The 15,875-nt window shown below is 39.1% G+C and overlaps 1 protein-coding gene across 2 annotated transcripts in view; it reads right to left on the bottom strand.

Annotated features, from left to right (window-relative positions):
• Nucleotides 1–15,875, bottom strand: part of kifap3b (kinesin-associated protein 3b) — a 44,058-nt gene that overhangs the window by 1,808 nt on the left and 26,375 nt on the right. For both annotated transcript variants that reach the window (XM_079820216.1, XM_079820215.1), the window contains exons 17-19: nucleotides 14,368–14,453; nucleotides 8,594–8,759; nucleotides 8,219–8,300 (exon numbers count right to left, since the gene is read on the bottom strand). In XM_079820216.1, coding sequence (XP_079676342.1) covers nucleotides 8,219–8,300; nucleotides 8,594–8,759; nucleotides 14,368–14,453 — 334 coding nt within the window. The remainder of the gene's footprint in view (nucleotides 1–8,218; nucleotides 8,301–8,593; nucleotides 8,760–14,367; nucleotides 14,454–15,875) is intronic.

The following is a 15,875-nucleotide window of genomic DNA, read 5'->3' as shown; positions in this document are numbered from 1 at the left end:
TTCTTATCTTGACAAAACTGTTTACTACTGTACAGCATTTTGGTACAACGCCTGTTGTTTTTAAATGTGCTTTATAAATAAACTTGAACCTTATAACCACCAACAACGATTAATTGTAACAATTACATTAAATGAGAATACAGAACAAAGAGAATATAATAAAAGAATGCACTAACATACAGACCTACAATCACAGAACAAGAATCAACCAGCAAACAAAACTAAGACTTTAAAATTTGTTTTGTATAAAATGAAAACTACAAGCTTTCTGTAAAACATTTACCTGCTATCCAAGATTCATAGTACAGTACGGGATGCATATTGTCCCATGCAAGACTGCCAAATGTCAAGATTTCAATTCAATGAGCTCTGCATGCCAATGTAAGCCAGACCTCCTACTGTATACGAGCCTCCATACTGGTTTAACTGCATACTATTGCCCATTGGCAGCATACAATACAGGCTACGACATATACAGTGTCAAGTTACAAAATGATTTGTTTTTACAAAATATTTAAGTAGAAATATTCCTAAAACTGTGTTACATTGTTTAAGTAAATCTGACGAGATTTACTTTACTAAGATTGAATAAAAACAACAACAGTGATGATTCATTTTTGGGTTTTCTGGGTGAACAGAAGTAAGGGGAGTAAAACAGCAGAGGTGTGACACGTTTCTGTCCTTCTTGCACCTAGACGAGGTTTTTACACTCATTCAGGACGAACAGAGCCGGGAAAGCGCTGCGGTTCTAGAAACAAATTGGCCACTGGCTCTGTCTGCTTCCCTTTAAACCAACAGTTTCAGGCCTACGGCCTTTAAATTATGAGCTGTTTGCTTTGCCCCTCTGTGCCCATATTACATTGTGTTGTTTTTAGCCTCATATGACCTCCAGTAATCAAATACAGCTAGCTCCCCTTAGCACTCCGACTCTCACACACTCTGCTGTCTAAAATATGTATTTTTCCTATTGGCCTGCCAGATCTGTCAGGCTGAATTTGAACCGCGGATAAGAGGGATTCATGCACGGATCGACGCCACCTGTAGGTGCTCTGCGCCTCTGTTTTTGACTCCGCCACCTAAATTTCACCTCCTCACTTGGGCTGCCCTTGAAAGCAAGTTCTTCAGCAAGAAATACAGTGAAAATGTACAGCTGCGAGTTATCAGGGTTAGTTGTGTGCTTCAACTTGGTTGAACGTCATTAATTACAGGAAGATGTTAACGCCCAAAAATGACACTACGAACGAACTTGGATTAGAAAATGAATTTTAATGTGAATTTATTTGACGATTTATCTCAGTCCTGCGACCGACCCGGCCTATGATCCATAGCGAGCACATTCCTGTCCAATTATGAGGCAGCCTGTCACCTCGTCCTGCACGGGGCTTCAAAACAGGGCAATAAAAGCTGAGTGGGGGTTGGATTGACAGCTCATAGGGAGCCAGGTCGGCCCTGACGTTCCGGGGGGAGACGGCCAAAGGTGCCCGTAAAAAAGGCCCTTTTAACCAGACATTGTTTCATTGCTCAGAAAAGTGTGTTTGCACAGGAAACGGGTCTCGGCTCTTTTATAAAAGGACGTTTCTCCTCCTTTTTTCCCCAAGTTGTTCTCCAGCCCGAGCTTTGATCTCGCGTTCCTGTCACGTCTCCAGTTACATGCCCCTACCTTGGCTGTGTCAAATCAACAGCACCCCTTTTTCCCCTTCCTTTGCCTGATTGCGTCTCCACATCCCTGTTTTCTATTTTCCTCATGCCTTCTCGTCCAAGCTCCCCATGGCTTTAGGGACATGCAGCGCCACACTGCTTGAATAAAGGCGGATTTGTCGGTCTGATGTGTGCACACAAAAGACATGCACACTGAACTGGTTTTCCTCTGGGACATCAGAAGACCATCTGCAGACAGTGTGTCCCGCTCATGCTCAGAGTGACCAGTTCTAGCTTGATTCAGCACCTCATCTGTCAACAGGGCTCTGGTGATAATTATATTGTAATATTGCAATGCTCACTGTTCAAAACGGTCATATATTGTGATCTTTTACTGACTTGATTCTCTTTCATCTGCATTAGATTTTGGTACTTTGAACAATGGGCAAAAAAAAAAGTGTGTATTATATATACCTCTACAATTGAGACAATAACCCTCATGTTGTTCCAAACTTGTAAGGCCTTCGGAACACATTATAAAGATAAATATATTTTTGATGAAATCCGAGAGCTCTCTGACCCCTCCACAGATAGCAATTTAATTAACACTTTCAAGGCCCAGAAAGGTAGTAAAAACATCGTTAAAATAGTCCATGTGACTCCAGTGGTTCAATCTTAATTTTATGAAGCAACGAGAATACTTTTTGTGCACTTCTCGTCTGTCCCAGTCTCCTACAGAGTTTACGTTTTTACCACAGTGTAAAGGCCTGTACACACCGGGCCAAATATCGCGCACGCTTATCGCCAGCGTTTTTCGTCACGTTTTCCGCCGCGTCTTGAGTGTTCACACTCAAGCGATTTTCACTGGCGATGCGCCGAGCAAATTCAGTAGATAGCGCTCCCGGTACACAAGGTGGTGCTGCGGCACTTTACGCTTCTGACACTCGCTTGTCACACAAAAGAAGAAGAGAGACAGTATTAGCCATTTACCAAGGGGGTAATCCAGCACCCGTGCTGCGTTCCGCTCCAGTTTTAGACACGCACTTGCAAACTTCCCTAAGCACTTCCCCTCGGGGGAATCCCCGCTGCCATTTTGAAATGCGTTCCACTTCGTGAAGTGGACAAGGGAAGTTTATATGGACAGACCCTTGCTCCCTCGATTTTGACCGAGGGAGTGAGTCTACTTCATATGTACACTTCAGGCAGCTTCATATACCACAATGCAACACGACTGTGACGTCACCGCATATCGCATACCCCACCACAAACAACTCTATGATATTTTTATTATTTTTAAAAACATTTAAAACAACCCAAATACACCTATATACAAATAGAATGCTGCATTAAACAATTTCGTAAAGGAAAAAAATAAATAATAAATCAACTCCATAGTGGATTCGAAGTGATGAAGGGCTTAGGACATTCCAGTTCAGTCCATTGCAAATGTTCCCGCAGTAGTGGGCACTCATGCAACGTCAGCAATGACGCACATATCCGAGTGAATGAGACGGAGGGAAGTTAACGAGTGAAGGGCCTAATAAAAATGAACTGGAACGCAGCAGAGAAAAGCGTACCTTCCATAGGGGCAGCCATTGCTAACCAAGCCATCACCTGCTGTTAGCATCCCATTCATTTTGGCGTTACTTTGACAGCGAATAACGGCGTTTAAAGACTCCATTTGTCCATTGTTTATTTCTAAAGAAACACAACGATGTATAAAAGTATCATTACCTTGTATCTTACACTATCGCCCCGTAGAAGCCATTTTTGTAAAAAAAATAGGTTAACGATTGCGTCATAACCACGCGACTCTGTCGCATAGTAGAGGAATTACCGTATAGACCCGAGGAGAAGCTTGCAGGCAATCTTTTACTGTCTATGATGCAATCGGGCGGACGTGGAGGCATACAGTCCGATAAAGTCAAGGGTTCCATTCACACACTTTTTGCTAACTGGCAAGCAGCATTAGTAGCTCATCTTTTTCTTTGTCTACTTACTACTTCTTCGTCGTATCAATGTGTGCTTGGCAAGACTTTTTTGTGCTTGAGCACCACCAAGTCGTGTTTTACTGTCACTTCAGCAGCTCCAGGCACGTGAACAAAAGCGCTGATCTCAATGGTCGACGAGTTTTTAACGCGCCGCGTGAAAATAAAAAAACGAACCTGACGCGTAAAAAAAAAAAAAAAATGACGCTTTTACGCCTGGCGTTTTGCGCGTCGGTGTGCACACTCACATTGTGCCCTTTGTTTAGTCACAAGGCGTTAAACGTTGGCGATAAACGCGCCCGAAAATCGTCCCGGTGTGAACAGGCCTTAACGTTTCCTAGTTCTACGTCAGAACGCCAGCTCACCATTGGCTGATGCTGTTCACATGAGAACCACGACGCATGCAACGCTAGCTTAATTTGTGTTCCAAAGATAAACGAAGGTCTTATGGGTTTGGAACGACATGAGGGTGAGTAATTAATGACAGCATTTTCATTGTTGGGTGAACTAACCCTTTAAATCAGTCAAAGTATTCTCCCTTTAAATCAGTTAATGTATGTCCAGGGAGATATATAATGAAGATTTCTCCAATGATGTCAAACTGCACTTGAAATGCAACCACTGACTTTAACGCAAATCTGCAATAACTGTAATAATCTAAGCTTTACACTCGTACACTTCCGTTCCAAAGTTTTAGGGTTGGTAAAACTTTACGTGTTTGAAAGAAGTTTCTTATGCACACCAAAGCTGCATTTTAAATACATGTTTCTTTTTTTAAATTCATGTAAATGTATTAACGTGATCAAAGATTACATTTCCAGCATCATTACTCCTTCAGTGTCACATGATCCTTCAGAAATCATTCTAATCTGCTGATTTGGTTCGCAAGAATCATTATTGTTATCAGTGCTGAAAACATTTGTGCTTTCAATTTTGATTCATTGTGTGCATCCTTGCTGAATAGAAGTATATGTGAAAAAAAATGTTACCTCAAACTTGTTTTTCAAACAAAAATGTTTTACTATTGTCATCTAATGATCTTCTCATTAATGTTTATACAAGAAAAAAAATGATATTTTGCAGATAATTATTCTGCCATACAGTATGAAGAATGCAAATGACTATGGTTAAGCAAACCATCTGGATTTCATTTATATATAAATTAAAGAATTAAACTGTCAAATTCATTCGATGTGAATGTAAATTTTCAATACCGCTGTACTATTTTAGTACCACACAACCCTACATGTGAATCAGGATGGACCACACGAGTGAATCAAATACATGTTTCAGGTTGGCACGTGAAGTCAAACCACTCCAACAGGCCCGCGTTCACACACATCGTTTCACAAGCGTCTTAAGTAAAGACTGAGACTCTATTTGATTATTATGGTAACCTCTGTCACTCAGAGCTGCCCACTCAAATTAAACCATTCATCCCAGGACCCTAATGTTGCCCCCCACCCTTTGGTGTATATTTGAAATGTATCACTTTACAAAGAGCCGCCGGAGAACTTGCCCCTCCATCTGGATCCCTGCCTCTATCCTCACCCACATGACAGCGCGGCAGCACTCAGCGCCCCGGCCGTCAGTCCGCAAAGTGCCCAAATCCCCACCCAGCCAAAACAAACAGGCCAACGAGCGAAGCATTCTCCATACAAAGCACACGGCGCATATTAAACACGTCCAGTGAAAGCAATCGTATCAATCAGGGCAAGTTTAGGCTACAAGAGTAAGTATACACTATATCAGAGCTGCATATCAAACACAAGCGGCGGATCCATTTCCTCACCAATCAGCTCTTTGGCAGCCTGAGATAGTCAGTGTGAGTGCTGCAGTGGATGGAGATGTGAAATGTTATTTCATCTGTACGCATGTGTGTGTGTGTTTGCGGAGGAATGTGGACAATATATTTGGCTGCATGGGACTTAAAAGGCATGTTTATTTTTGGGCCATAGAGTGCCACTGACAGAGAGAAAGACAGACAACGTCAGACAAGGTAATATTACTCGGCGCTCTGTTAAACAGCTGTACTCATATTCTTCAAATGATTAAAACAGATCTGATCTGAACTGGTGTACTCAAAGGGATCAACAATAACAATGGCCTGATGGTCTGTGACCAGTGTGAGAAAGGGACCTTCACTTGCCCTGTTTTCACTTCATTACATGTACATGTCTTTATGCCCAGCAAACTATATCCAAAATATTTGGATTTTTGTGATGTATTAAAGATTGTTGGTGAGTTAAATAGATCACTGAGGTAATATTATCTGTACTGAAGATTGCTAACATGAAAGATATTCAAAAATATGGCAAGATATGATCCTTTGAAGGCTAGGTTTAGAACGACATGAGGGTGAGTATATGATCCTTTATGTAAATGAGCACTGTTATGATTGGCTAACGTTCATCATTAAGCTTTAATATGTAACCTATATGTTAATGTGCTAATGGTTGTGACATCATTCATTTGATTTCAGTAGTTATTTCAAAGGAGAGTGATATGTTTCCGTGATATAAACCAGTTTTTTTTTCGGTCAAAAACTGAAATCATTAATTATTACATTTTACATTTATTAATTTAGCAGATGCTTTTATCCAAAGCGACTTACAACTGAGGAATACAGGAAGCGTCACGAAGAGGCGAATAATCACATTAAGTGCCTTGAGATACTAAGTTTTGGACATTGCTTAGAGTAGCATAAGCTAGAATAGGGAGGGAATAGAGGAAAATGGAAGGGATTTTTTTTTTGAGATGAGGTTATTAGAACTGTCAATTCAACGTGTTCATTTTGTGAGACTGATTATAAAAAAAGGACAACAAAATTAACTGAAGTACTCCAAACTACTTACTCAACAAGGCATCAGAGAATGTGTCACTCATTGGCATTTCTTTGCAAATGTGTTTTCATAATTCTTTTGATTATTTGGTATATCATGTATATCATTTTTTCTTTCACATTAAATTGATACATTAAGTGAACTGCATTACAATACATTACATTAATTGTCAGTCCTACATTTTTAAATTGATTTCCAGTCCCAGAGAAGTTTTTTTTTTTTTTTTCCATTTCTGTCACAGATGAAGTTCCATTGTTGCCTTTGGCTTGCTCAGTTGGGGACACTTAATATTCAGTAATATTATTGATTTGACTGCAAACTTAAACTTAGACCTTAGTCAGTTTAGACGCCATATTGAATGTAATGGTCCTAGATCATGTCATTTTCATAACTTATACATAACATAAATTTTTTTTAACTGTACTGAATACTGAACATTCTTATTTTTTCAGAAATACATTTCATCAGCTGAGTTAAACAACAGTACAATCCTTTGAATGCACTATTTGATCCCTCACAGCAGTGGCGTAACTTTGTTTTAAAAAGTGGGTGGGACAGGAGTGGGGGGTGGGGAGTGTAACAATAACAATTGCAGAAAAAATAACATTACAATGCCCAGAAACAATTTCAATAGTACATTGAGTTTAATTTATCGACATAGAAGTCATGTTTAATGTTACATCTACTAATAATACATTATATTGTTAGTCCCGAGATTTTTCATGTTAGTGAATAAATACATAGATTCGCATAGAACACTTGTGTTTAATTGTCTGGTGGTAGAACTTTTTTAAGCGTGTCGGAGAGGTTCTGGATTCTATCCACCCTCGTAAACCAAAGATGTTCATCAGAGATTGTATGCCAAGAACATGGACACGTTTGTGTGCATTTTGTTTTGTGATTTCACCGAAACAACTAGAGTCTCCGCAACAGCATTGAGAGGTCGATTGAAGCGTTCGTCTGTGTGAAGTGCACGAGCGCCAAGAGCCTGCACTGTTGCCTCCGCCACTGATAACAGACTACTAAATTTAAACTAAAAATTTAAACTCAACTAAATTTAAAAAACAACACATTCCAGCGCCAGATCGCCTCATATTTAACAAATAAAAAATGAATGCACTGCTAGACAATTAGAGATGTTTTATTTGTATTAGGTACATCCAATATCGGCCTTGGCAAAAAGTGGTAGGGACATGTCCCACCCGCAAATTACGCCTATGCCTCACAGCCTTGATTTCTTCACTGCCAAAAATGAAATTTGGCCAGACTAAGGTCTACTGAGCTGGATGGACACCACTGTTTTTAGCAGAGCTGCTTTATAGCCGATTCGACTTTCATAATTCAATGTTTCCTAATTGACAGAGAGTTATTGAACTGAACGAAATCAACACTGAACTGACAAAGTAAATAGTGACAATATTGTCTCCTGTAGAGCTACTTATAGCTAAATTGAAATAATTTCGTAATTGATTAACTTTACACAGTAATTAAACTGAACTGAATCAACACTGAACACTGAAGTGACACTATTGTCAATGTAGAGAAGCTTTACAGCAGATTTGATCTCTGTTTGCATCATTGATTCTGTTATTTTCCTGTTTATAGTTACTTTGAAACAATGTGTATTGTATAAAGTGCTATAGAAATAAAGGTGACTTGACTATTATTTGAGGAAATACATTAAAAAAATGATTTTACATATGTATTTAATGTGAGAGAAGCTGATGAGGGTAACAGCTGCTCACTCACCAGGCGTTGAAGTCTCCATTCTGAGAGTGGAACTGGCTGTAGAAGTCTGGACTGAGGCCGGGCTCAGGGGGCATCATACCGTCTGTACACACACACAGAGTATATAGAGCAAACAAACGTATGAGACAGCGACCCAGCAGAGCCACTTCCACCCAGCAGCTCTCCTCATTTATCTTCCTGACAACCTCTCACTACGACAAGCCTTTGATGGCACCAACTCGACGGACAATCAAGCCAAAATACAGCATCATTACCCTTGTGGAAAATCTGATTTAAATGTAAGGGTTTTAACTTTCCATGTCTGTCAATTTGTGGCACAGGATGTCAATCAAGAAAACATAGAGTGTATTTTGGTGTGTATGTGTGGTTTCTAACCAGTGCTGTAGAAGAGATCAGGCTGCTCTAGGGCGTCCGTGTCGTCTCCATACAGGTATGGCTCGGCTTCCTCCATCTGTCTGCTTTCCACCATCTCCAGCCACTGCGAGTTATGCCAGCGAAACTTCTCACTTTGGATCTTCTTCCCCCACTCTTCATCATACTCCTTTGCAGAACACACACAAACACGTATATTTATTTGCCTGAGATGTTTTACTCCCATCAAACCTAAATTATACCACACAGCTGTGCAAATTCATGTTTTTAAGTTGTCAAAACAAGACTGGCACTCTGTATTTCAGCGCCAGTTCTGCTTCAATTCCCCACAAGAGATTTCCAGTGAATATCAGAGCGAGAGGGTCCCATACACTGTCATGCCTGGCAATCTACCATTTACCGTTGCACAGACTTCTAACACCGTCCGGACCCTCCACAGAAGATATATTTCATCCCACAATGAGGGCTTCTGTCTGAGCATGGTTTTCCCTATAGGCTGTGGCCGCTGATGGAGCCACAGAGAAACAGACTCTGGTCTAATCCAGTGAGGTCAGTGATTAAAGGTGCAGAGCCCACAGACTGGGTGGAGTGCCACACACAACACACACCGCCCACAGCCGTACGCTTTCTGCCCAGCCTGCACTTTTGGTGAGATGGGGAATCAGTTGATTTTGTGTTATTGGATTCTTTTGCCAACGCATGTCAAGTGTGTCACTCTGTCTACCTCCATCTTAAAGGGTTAGTTCACCCAAAAATGAAAATTCTGTCATTAATTACTTACCCTCATGTCGTTCGACACCCGTAAGACAAAGGAAGATATTTTAGTTGAAATCCGATCGCTCAGAAAGGCCTCCATTGGCACAATGCACGGTACACTCTCAAGACCCATAAAAGGTACTAAAGACGTCGTTACAAAGTGCATCTCGCTACAGTGGTTCTACAATAACTTTATAAAGTGACAAGAATCGTTTTTGTACGCAAAAAAAAACTAAATAACGACTTATATAGTGATGACCGATTTCAAAATAATGCATCATGAAGCTTCAAAGCGTTATGAATCAGCGAGTCGAATCATGATTCGGATCGCGTGCCAAACTGCTGAAATCACGTGACTTTGGCGATTCAAACCGCTGAAACGACTCACTGATTCATAACGCTTCGAAGCTTCATGATACCTTGTTTTGAAATTGGTCATCATGATATAAGTCGTTATTTAGTTTTTTTTTGCGTCTTTAGTACCTTTTATGGGTCTTGAGAGTGTAAAGTGCATTGTGCCAATGGAGGCCTTTCTGAGCGATCGGATTTCAACTAAAATATCTTCATTTGTGTTCCGAAGATGAACGGAGGTCTGACGGGTGTCGAACGACATGAGGGTAAGTAATTAATGACAGAATTTTCATTTTTGGGTGAACTAACCCTTTAATGCACCTCTTCCAATGTAACAGTGCTGACCTAGTGCTTTTCTGAGAGAAGTGTGACTATACAATCAGTTATTTAAGTATATAACAAACACAATTTAATCAGTTCACATATACACTACATTCAAAAGTTCAGGTGTCAGTAATATTTTGTAATGTTTATGTTTTTGGAAGTATATTACGCTCACCAGAGCTGAATTTATTTGATGAAAAATACAGTAAATATTTCTACAATTACGAAATAATATGAATATTATTACTTATAATGTAATGTAATTTATTCACATGTATTTTCAGCATTTATAGTCTTCAGTGTTACACAATCCTTCAAAAATAATTTGAATATGCTGTGCTCAAGAATCATTTCATATTATTATCGTTATTGTTGTAAAAAGTTGTGCTGCCTAATATTTTTGATAAATAGAACAGTATTTATTTGAAATAGAAACCTTGCACATTTCTCGTCTTATTTAAGAATAATACATTATTCCAAATAAATGACATGTCTAATTTCATAATCTTTCATCAAAACTTCCACTGTGATTTGGCTTTTCGGCTAATGTCAACATGCCATATTTTCAACCTGTCTTCCAAACACAAGACCATTTTCCAATCGAGTCCTGATAGATAAAAAAAATCCCACCTTTTTAGTTTAATATCTTGCTTCACATCAACGTATGGAAGTAAAATGGGTAGCAAACGCAGTTTTATGCTAACCTTAACCCCAACTCCACGGGGACTGAACCCAACATAAGTTCATGAAGGCATTCTCATGAATGTCCTAAATATCCTCTATTCTGTGAAGAAAGCATATTTTTTCATATCTACTCCTATCAGCATCTATTTTCACTACAGGTGTAAACAATATAAATGCACTTCTTGAGGTCAAGGGATAGTTCACAGAATTAAAGGTGCAGTGTGTGAATTTTAGCAGCATCTAGCGGTGAGGTTGTGAATTGCAATCACTCGCTGCTCGCCCCTCCCTTTCGAAGCACATAGAGGAGCTACGGGGACCAACACAGGACAAAAATGACGTCGTCGAAGAGAGCAGAGAGTGACTAGCGCTCTGTAGAGAAGTTTGTCCGTTTAGGGCTACTGTAGTAACATGATGGCGCAAAATGGCGATTTCACTGTAATGTACATAGAAATGGCTCATTCTAAGGTAATAAAAACATAACGGTTCATTATGTAAGGTCTTTATACACCACTGAAAACGTAGTTATGCATGTTAAATTGCATTTCTGTCAATAGATCCTCATAAATACTACACACTGCCTCTTTTTTCATGATTTTTCTAATGTATGATTTTATGATTGTTTTTATATTTTACATTGTGTGATGGTTTGGTACTATATTGCTGTTTATTGTTTGTGGACCATGGGTCCAAGACAAATTCCCCTTTGGGGACAATAAAGTTCATTGAACTTTTCAACTTGAAAAATTTAAGTCATACAGTTTTGGAGTTACAGGGTGAGTAAATTATGACAAATATTTCATTTTTGGGTAAACTATCCGTTGATAAATCTAGTATCAAATGCTTTTTTTGTAACTATACTAAACTGAAGACAATGAATGAATTTGTTACTCTCTCACAGGGCAGTGGGAAACACGTCTAGCATCGTTTGCACAGAGCTCACCCCATAAAGAAAGATTATAAAGTTAAACCATGTCTGCTGAGACAAAGTATTAGATGTACTAATACTAACTCATGCTGAGGTTGGGATTTTTTTCAGCATTAGCTCTGTACGGTGAGGCAACAGAGGGGTGGAGGGTGCAGGAGGAGGGCTGCTGGAGCTCAGAGCTCAAGGCCAGCTCTCTGTCCCAGGGTCTAAAGGCCCACAGAGGCGCCCTGCCGCCGCCTGCTCCGCTGAATGAAAATATGGATTAATCAGCCAAGGCCCCCTGTGGCAGAACCTGAGTAAATAAGCCCTGTTTCTCTTTTCTTTGCTGTGTCCATTCATCATGTGGACAGCAGCGCAGAACTGCGCGGGAGCCCGGGGCAAGGAGCCTGATGCAAAGCCCAGAGGGCCAGTGAGAATACACACACGCACAAACCTGCACCCACTATTTTAATGAGTTAGTTTACCCAAAAATGAACAGTCTGTCATCATTTACCCACCCTCCAGTAAACTTGTATGACTTTCTTTCTTCTGCGGAACATAAAAGAAGATATTTTGAGAAAATGTCTGTTTTTCTTTGTTAATGACCAAAAATGTTTGTTTATTAACATTCTTCAAAATATCTTGTGTTCCACAGAAGAAAGAAAGTTTTGGAACGACATAAGGGTGAAATAATGATTCCTTTATGTCTGTTCTAGATTGATTTCCAGAAAAAAATATTCATTGATGCATCTAGATTTCTCAAAAAAAGTAACAAAAAAAAAACATGTAGATCCAATCCTGCTTGTGGATGACCACCTTCCTGCAGACTTCAGTTCCAAGGAAAACCTACCACGAACCTACCCCCTAAGTTCATGTTGAGCCGCATTAACTGCAAAACAAGCTGCTCTGAAAACACAGAATCATGAGCTGCAGTATTTGTATTTGCAACACAACATATTGCAGATTGTTTAGTAATTGTTTAAGTCCATTTTATGATTCACATATTCTTCTCTGGTCAGAAAATACGGAAATCAGATGTGTTGGGGCAGGTTGGAGTTCAATTCAACAGGATTTTGGCCCTCCAGGAGCAAGATTGTATTTAGACACATTGAGATTCATTTTGAAATCGGACCACGACTCTATGAATCAAAATTGAGTAGATGTTAGTTAACAATGCAATTATAAAAACTTTAAAAAAAGACTGTCAAACTGGCTACCATGATATTTTTCCACTTTTAAAGTCTTTTTATCACTTCATCTTGTCAATAAGAGATGATTAAAATATCAACTATGCTACCATGAAGTAAACAAATGATACTTATAAGTAGAAATATCTTAATGAGCTTAAGGGCCAGATTTACTAACAACTCTCTTTTGGCGTTAAAAAACTACTGTCAGGATTTAATAAAGACACGCAGTGGAAAAATTAGCGCTGAAAACTTTTTGCGGTTGACCTTATTGCATATGCATTTGTAGGAGTTTCCCTTTCAGATGCAAAATTCATGGGAGGAGAGTATTTAAATGAATCATGCAATGTGATTTACTAAGGTTTGCGCTCGTCAATTTACTTGTGTTTGCGCCATTTTTTAACCCCTAAAAAAAGCACGTCTTAAAGCTACACTTTTTTAGTTCACAACTCCTTGTGTAACTTTTTTAGTTTATTCTTAGCTAAAAACACTTTGTTCTTTCAAAAATATATGTGCTCATTAATGTATATTTACTTCTTTCAAGTAATAAAGTATTCTCGTAAGTTTATAATATGCCATTGAAAATACATACGGGTAAGGGGTTCGAATGCGGGTCGCCATGTTGCTCCTCCATCTTGAAAGTACATTAGCCAAAGAGGGACAAATACCCGTAAATTCAAGCTTCGCCTTTCGTGTTTTAACACTCGATGGCACCGTGTCGAATGTGGACGAGGTCGAACTGGAAGCCATGTTAATCTTGGACTAAATCGGCCACCGTAGGAGTTAAAACGAAATCGGAATTGAGAGGAATTAAAAACTAAAATTCACTTGATGGTCATATACATTTTTACCACTAGATGGGGGAAAATATCACACAGTGTAGCTTTAAAACAAATGCTAACTGGTAGATTGCGTTAGTCATTATGGAAATGATCTGGCTGCGTCTGCGTTCTTTAATTTGCGTGTCGTCAGTAGATCACGCGCAGAACTTTCCACTACCATCTGTGCTTTTTTTTAAATTGCGCTCTCACGCTAATTTGCCCTCTTTAGTAAATCATGCCCTAAGTCTTTTACTGTCGAATTAATATATAAAATTGACACAACCTGAATTTGAATATTTCAATTCTCAAAGAATATTTCAATTCACAAAAATCACCTCTATAACCTGGAAACAAAGTGTTTTATAGAATGGCAGATGAAAGAGTAAATCTGCATACTCGATACCAACGTCAGCCTCAGCTCAAACATCTCAGTCTGCTGAGCCAGAGCTATACATCTGCACTTTCTCTGTCACCACGGATACAAACCAGATCCCACACGCAGGCTTTCATGTGGCCGAGGCTTAACGAGCAGGCTAATAAAGTGAATGAAACACTTCCCCAAACAAACCTGGCTCTCAGAGTTCACCACCAATTACTGCTATCTTATGTCAGTGAGTGAGCATTTACTGCAGAGATTTTATCAGCATTGTAAACACACATGGTCAGCATTGAACAAAAACACACACAGAGGTCTCGGATTCATTTTTGAGTGCAACCCCAGGTGTAGTGGGGTTGTTTTAGAATACTTACAGCAATAATGTCCAGAGTGTTGTCACACACCTGTCGGATCTCCACATTTTTGTCATGCATAAGGTCGATGAGGTAAGCTGGGGCCTCTTGGAGATACGGTTAAGGAGTTCACAATTCACTGACAATTAAAGCCTAATAAGGCTTGAGATAGTTCAATCTCAGTTACCATAATTACAAATCTTCCATCAGTAAAAAACATTCACGTCTTCCTCAAAGTGTAAATTGCTGAAATTTTGTTATGTTATGTATATATATAGCCAGTGATACCTAGTTCACCTTCCGCATTCTTAAATATTAAGTAAGAGCATTGAAGGGTATTAATAGTATTTTAGTATTATTAATATTATGAATAGATCATATATTTAGTTTTATTAATGTAGTGTAATATTTTGTTACTAAAAAGCCACACATTTTGACCATCCTTGCCATTGAAACTTGTATGTATGAGGTATGAGGGTGTGAAAAGCTCAACAGCTCACTGTAAAATTTGCCATCTTATAATTACAATAGTTTAGACAAAAATCTGGCAAAAAAGTCTACATTTTGTGGTCTTGGTCTATAGACTTATTAAAAAACCCCACATAAAAATAGCCTTGGTCTGAGTTTGAGTCCCATTGGTCTGGGTCTTATGTGGTCTGTTCTTGGCCTGGATGTAGGCATCTGTAAAATGTTTTGTCAGGAAACCCAAAAAATGTGCTTCATGTTATAACATAAAAAAATATTATTTAATGGAACACGTATTTTTGGAAAAAAAGGGCTAATTTTTTAACTCCCCTAGAGTTAAAAAGTTGAGTTTTACTGTTTTTCGAATCCATTCAGCTGATCTCTGGGTCTGGCGGTAGAACTTTTAGCATAGCTTAGCATAGATCATTGAATCTGATTAGACCATTAGCAAAAAAAATGACCAAAGAGTTTCGATATTTTTCCTATTTAAAACTAGACTCTTCTGTAGTTACATTGTGTACTAAGACCTGAAAATAGGCTAAGTTTCGTCAACATAACCAACGTGACAACCTGCTTGCACATAGAGTGTGCTGGGGACTATTTTCAGGCGCTGCGTAATATCATTGCGCCTGCTGCACTCATGGTACGGCAGCAAAGTTCCTTGATTATTAAGCAGGAATGAGAGTATAGTTCCTAGCCATATCGGCCCAGAAAATCGCAACTTTTCATTTTCCGTCGGTCTTAGTACACAATGTAACTACAGAAGAGTCAAGTTTTAAATAGGAAAAATAATGTCTGAATCAACGGACTACTTTTGGCTAAAGAAAGCCATTTTTACGGTTTAGATCCAGTAGAAATAGATCTGTAGGGTAATCTTGCCACTTTTTACAGTGCAAACAAATCAGATTTTTTGACATTCTCCTTCTGTCTAGATGCAAAAATAAGCATGCATTCTTACTGTACATGAAGCTGCAGTATTAAAGACCCAACAGTATCAATGAATCAGTGAACACAGGCCAAAAAGCTGTCAAAGATCTTTTACAAAACATCTGTTCAGAATAACA

The sequence above is a fragment of the Gobio gobio genome, assembly GCF_949357685.1.
Source record: "Gobio gobio genome assembly, chromosome: 6".
NCBI classification, from domain to species: Eukaryota; Metazoa; Chordata; class Actinopteri; order Cypriniformes; family Gobionidae; genus Gobio; species Gobio gobio.
The sequence above is the reverse complement of the archived record's forward strand: the minus strand, read 5'-3'. Positions and strand labels throughout refer to the sequence as shown.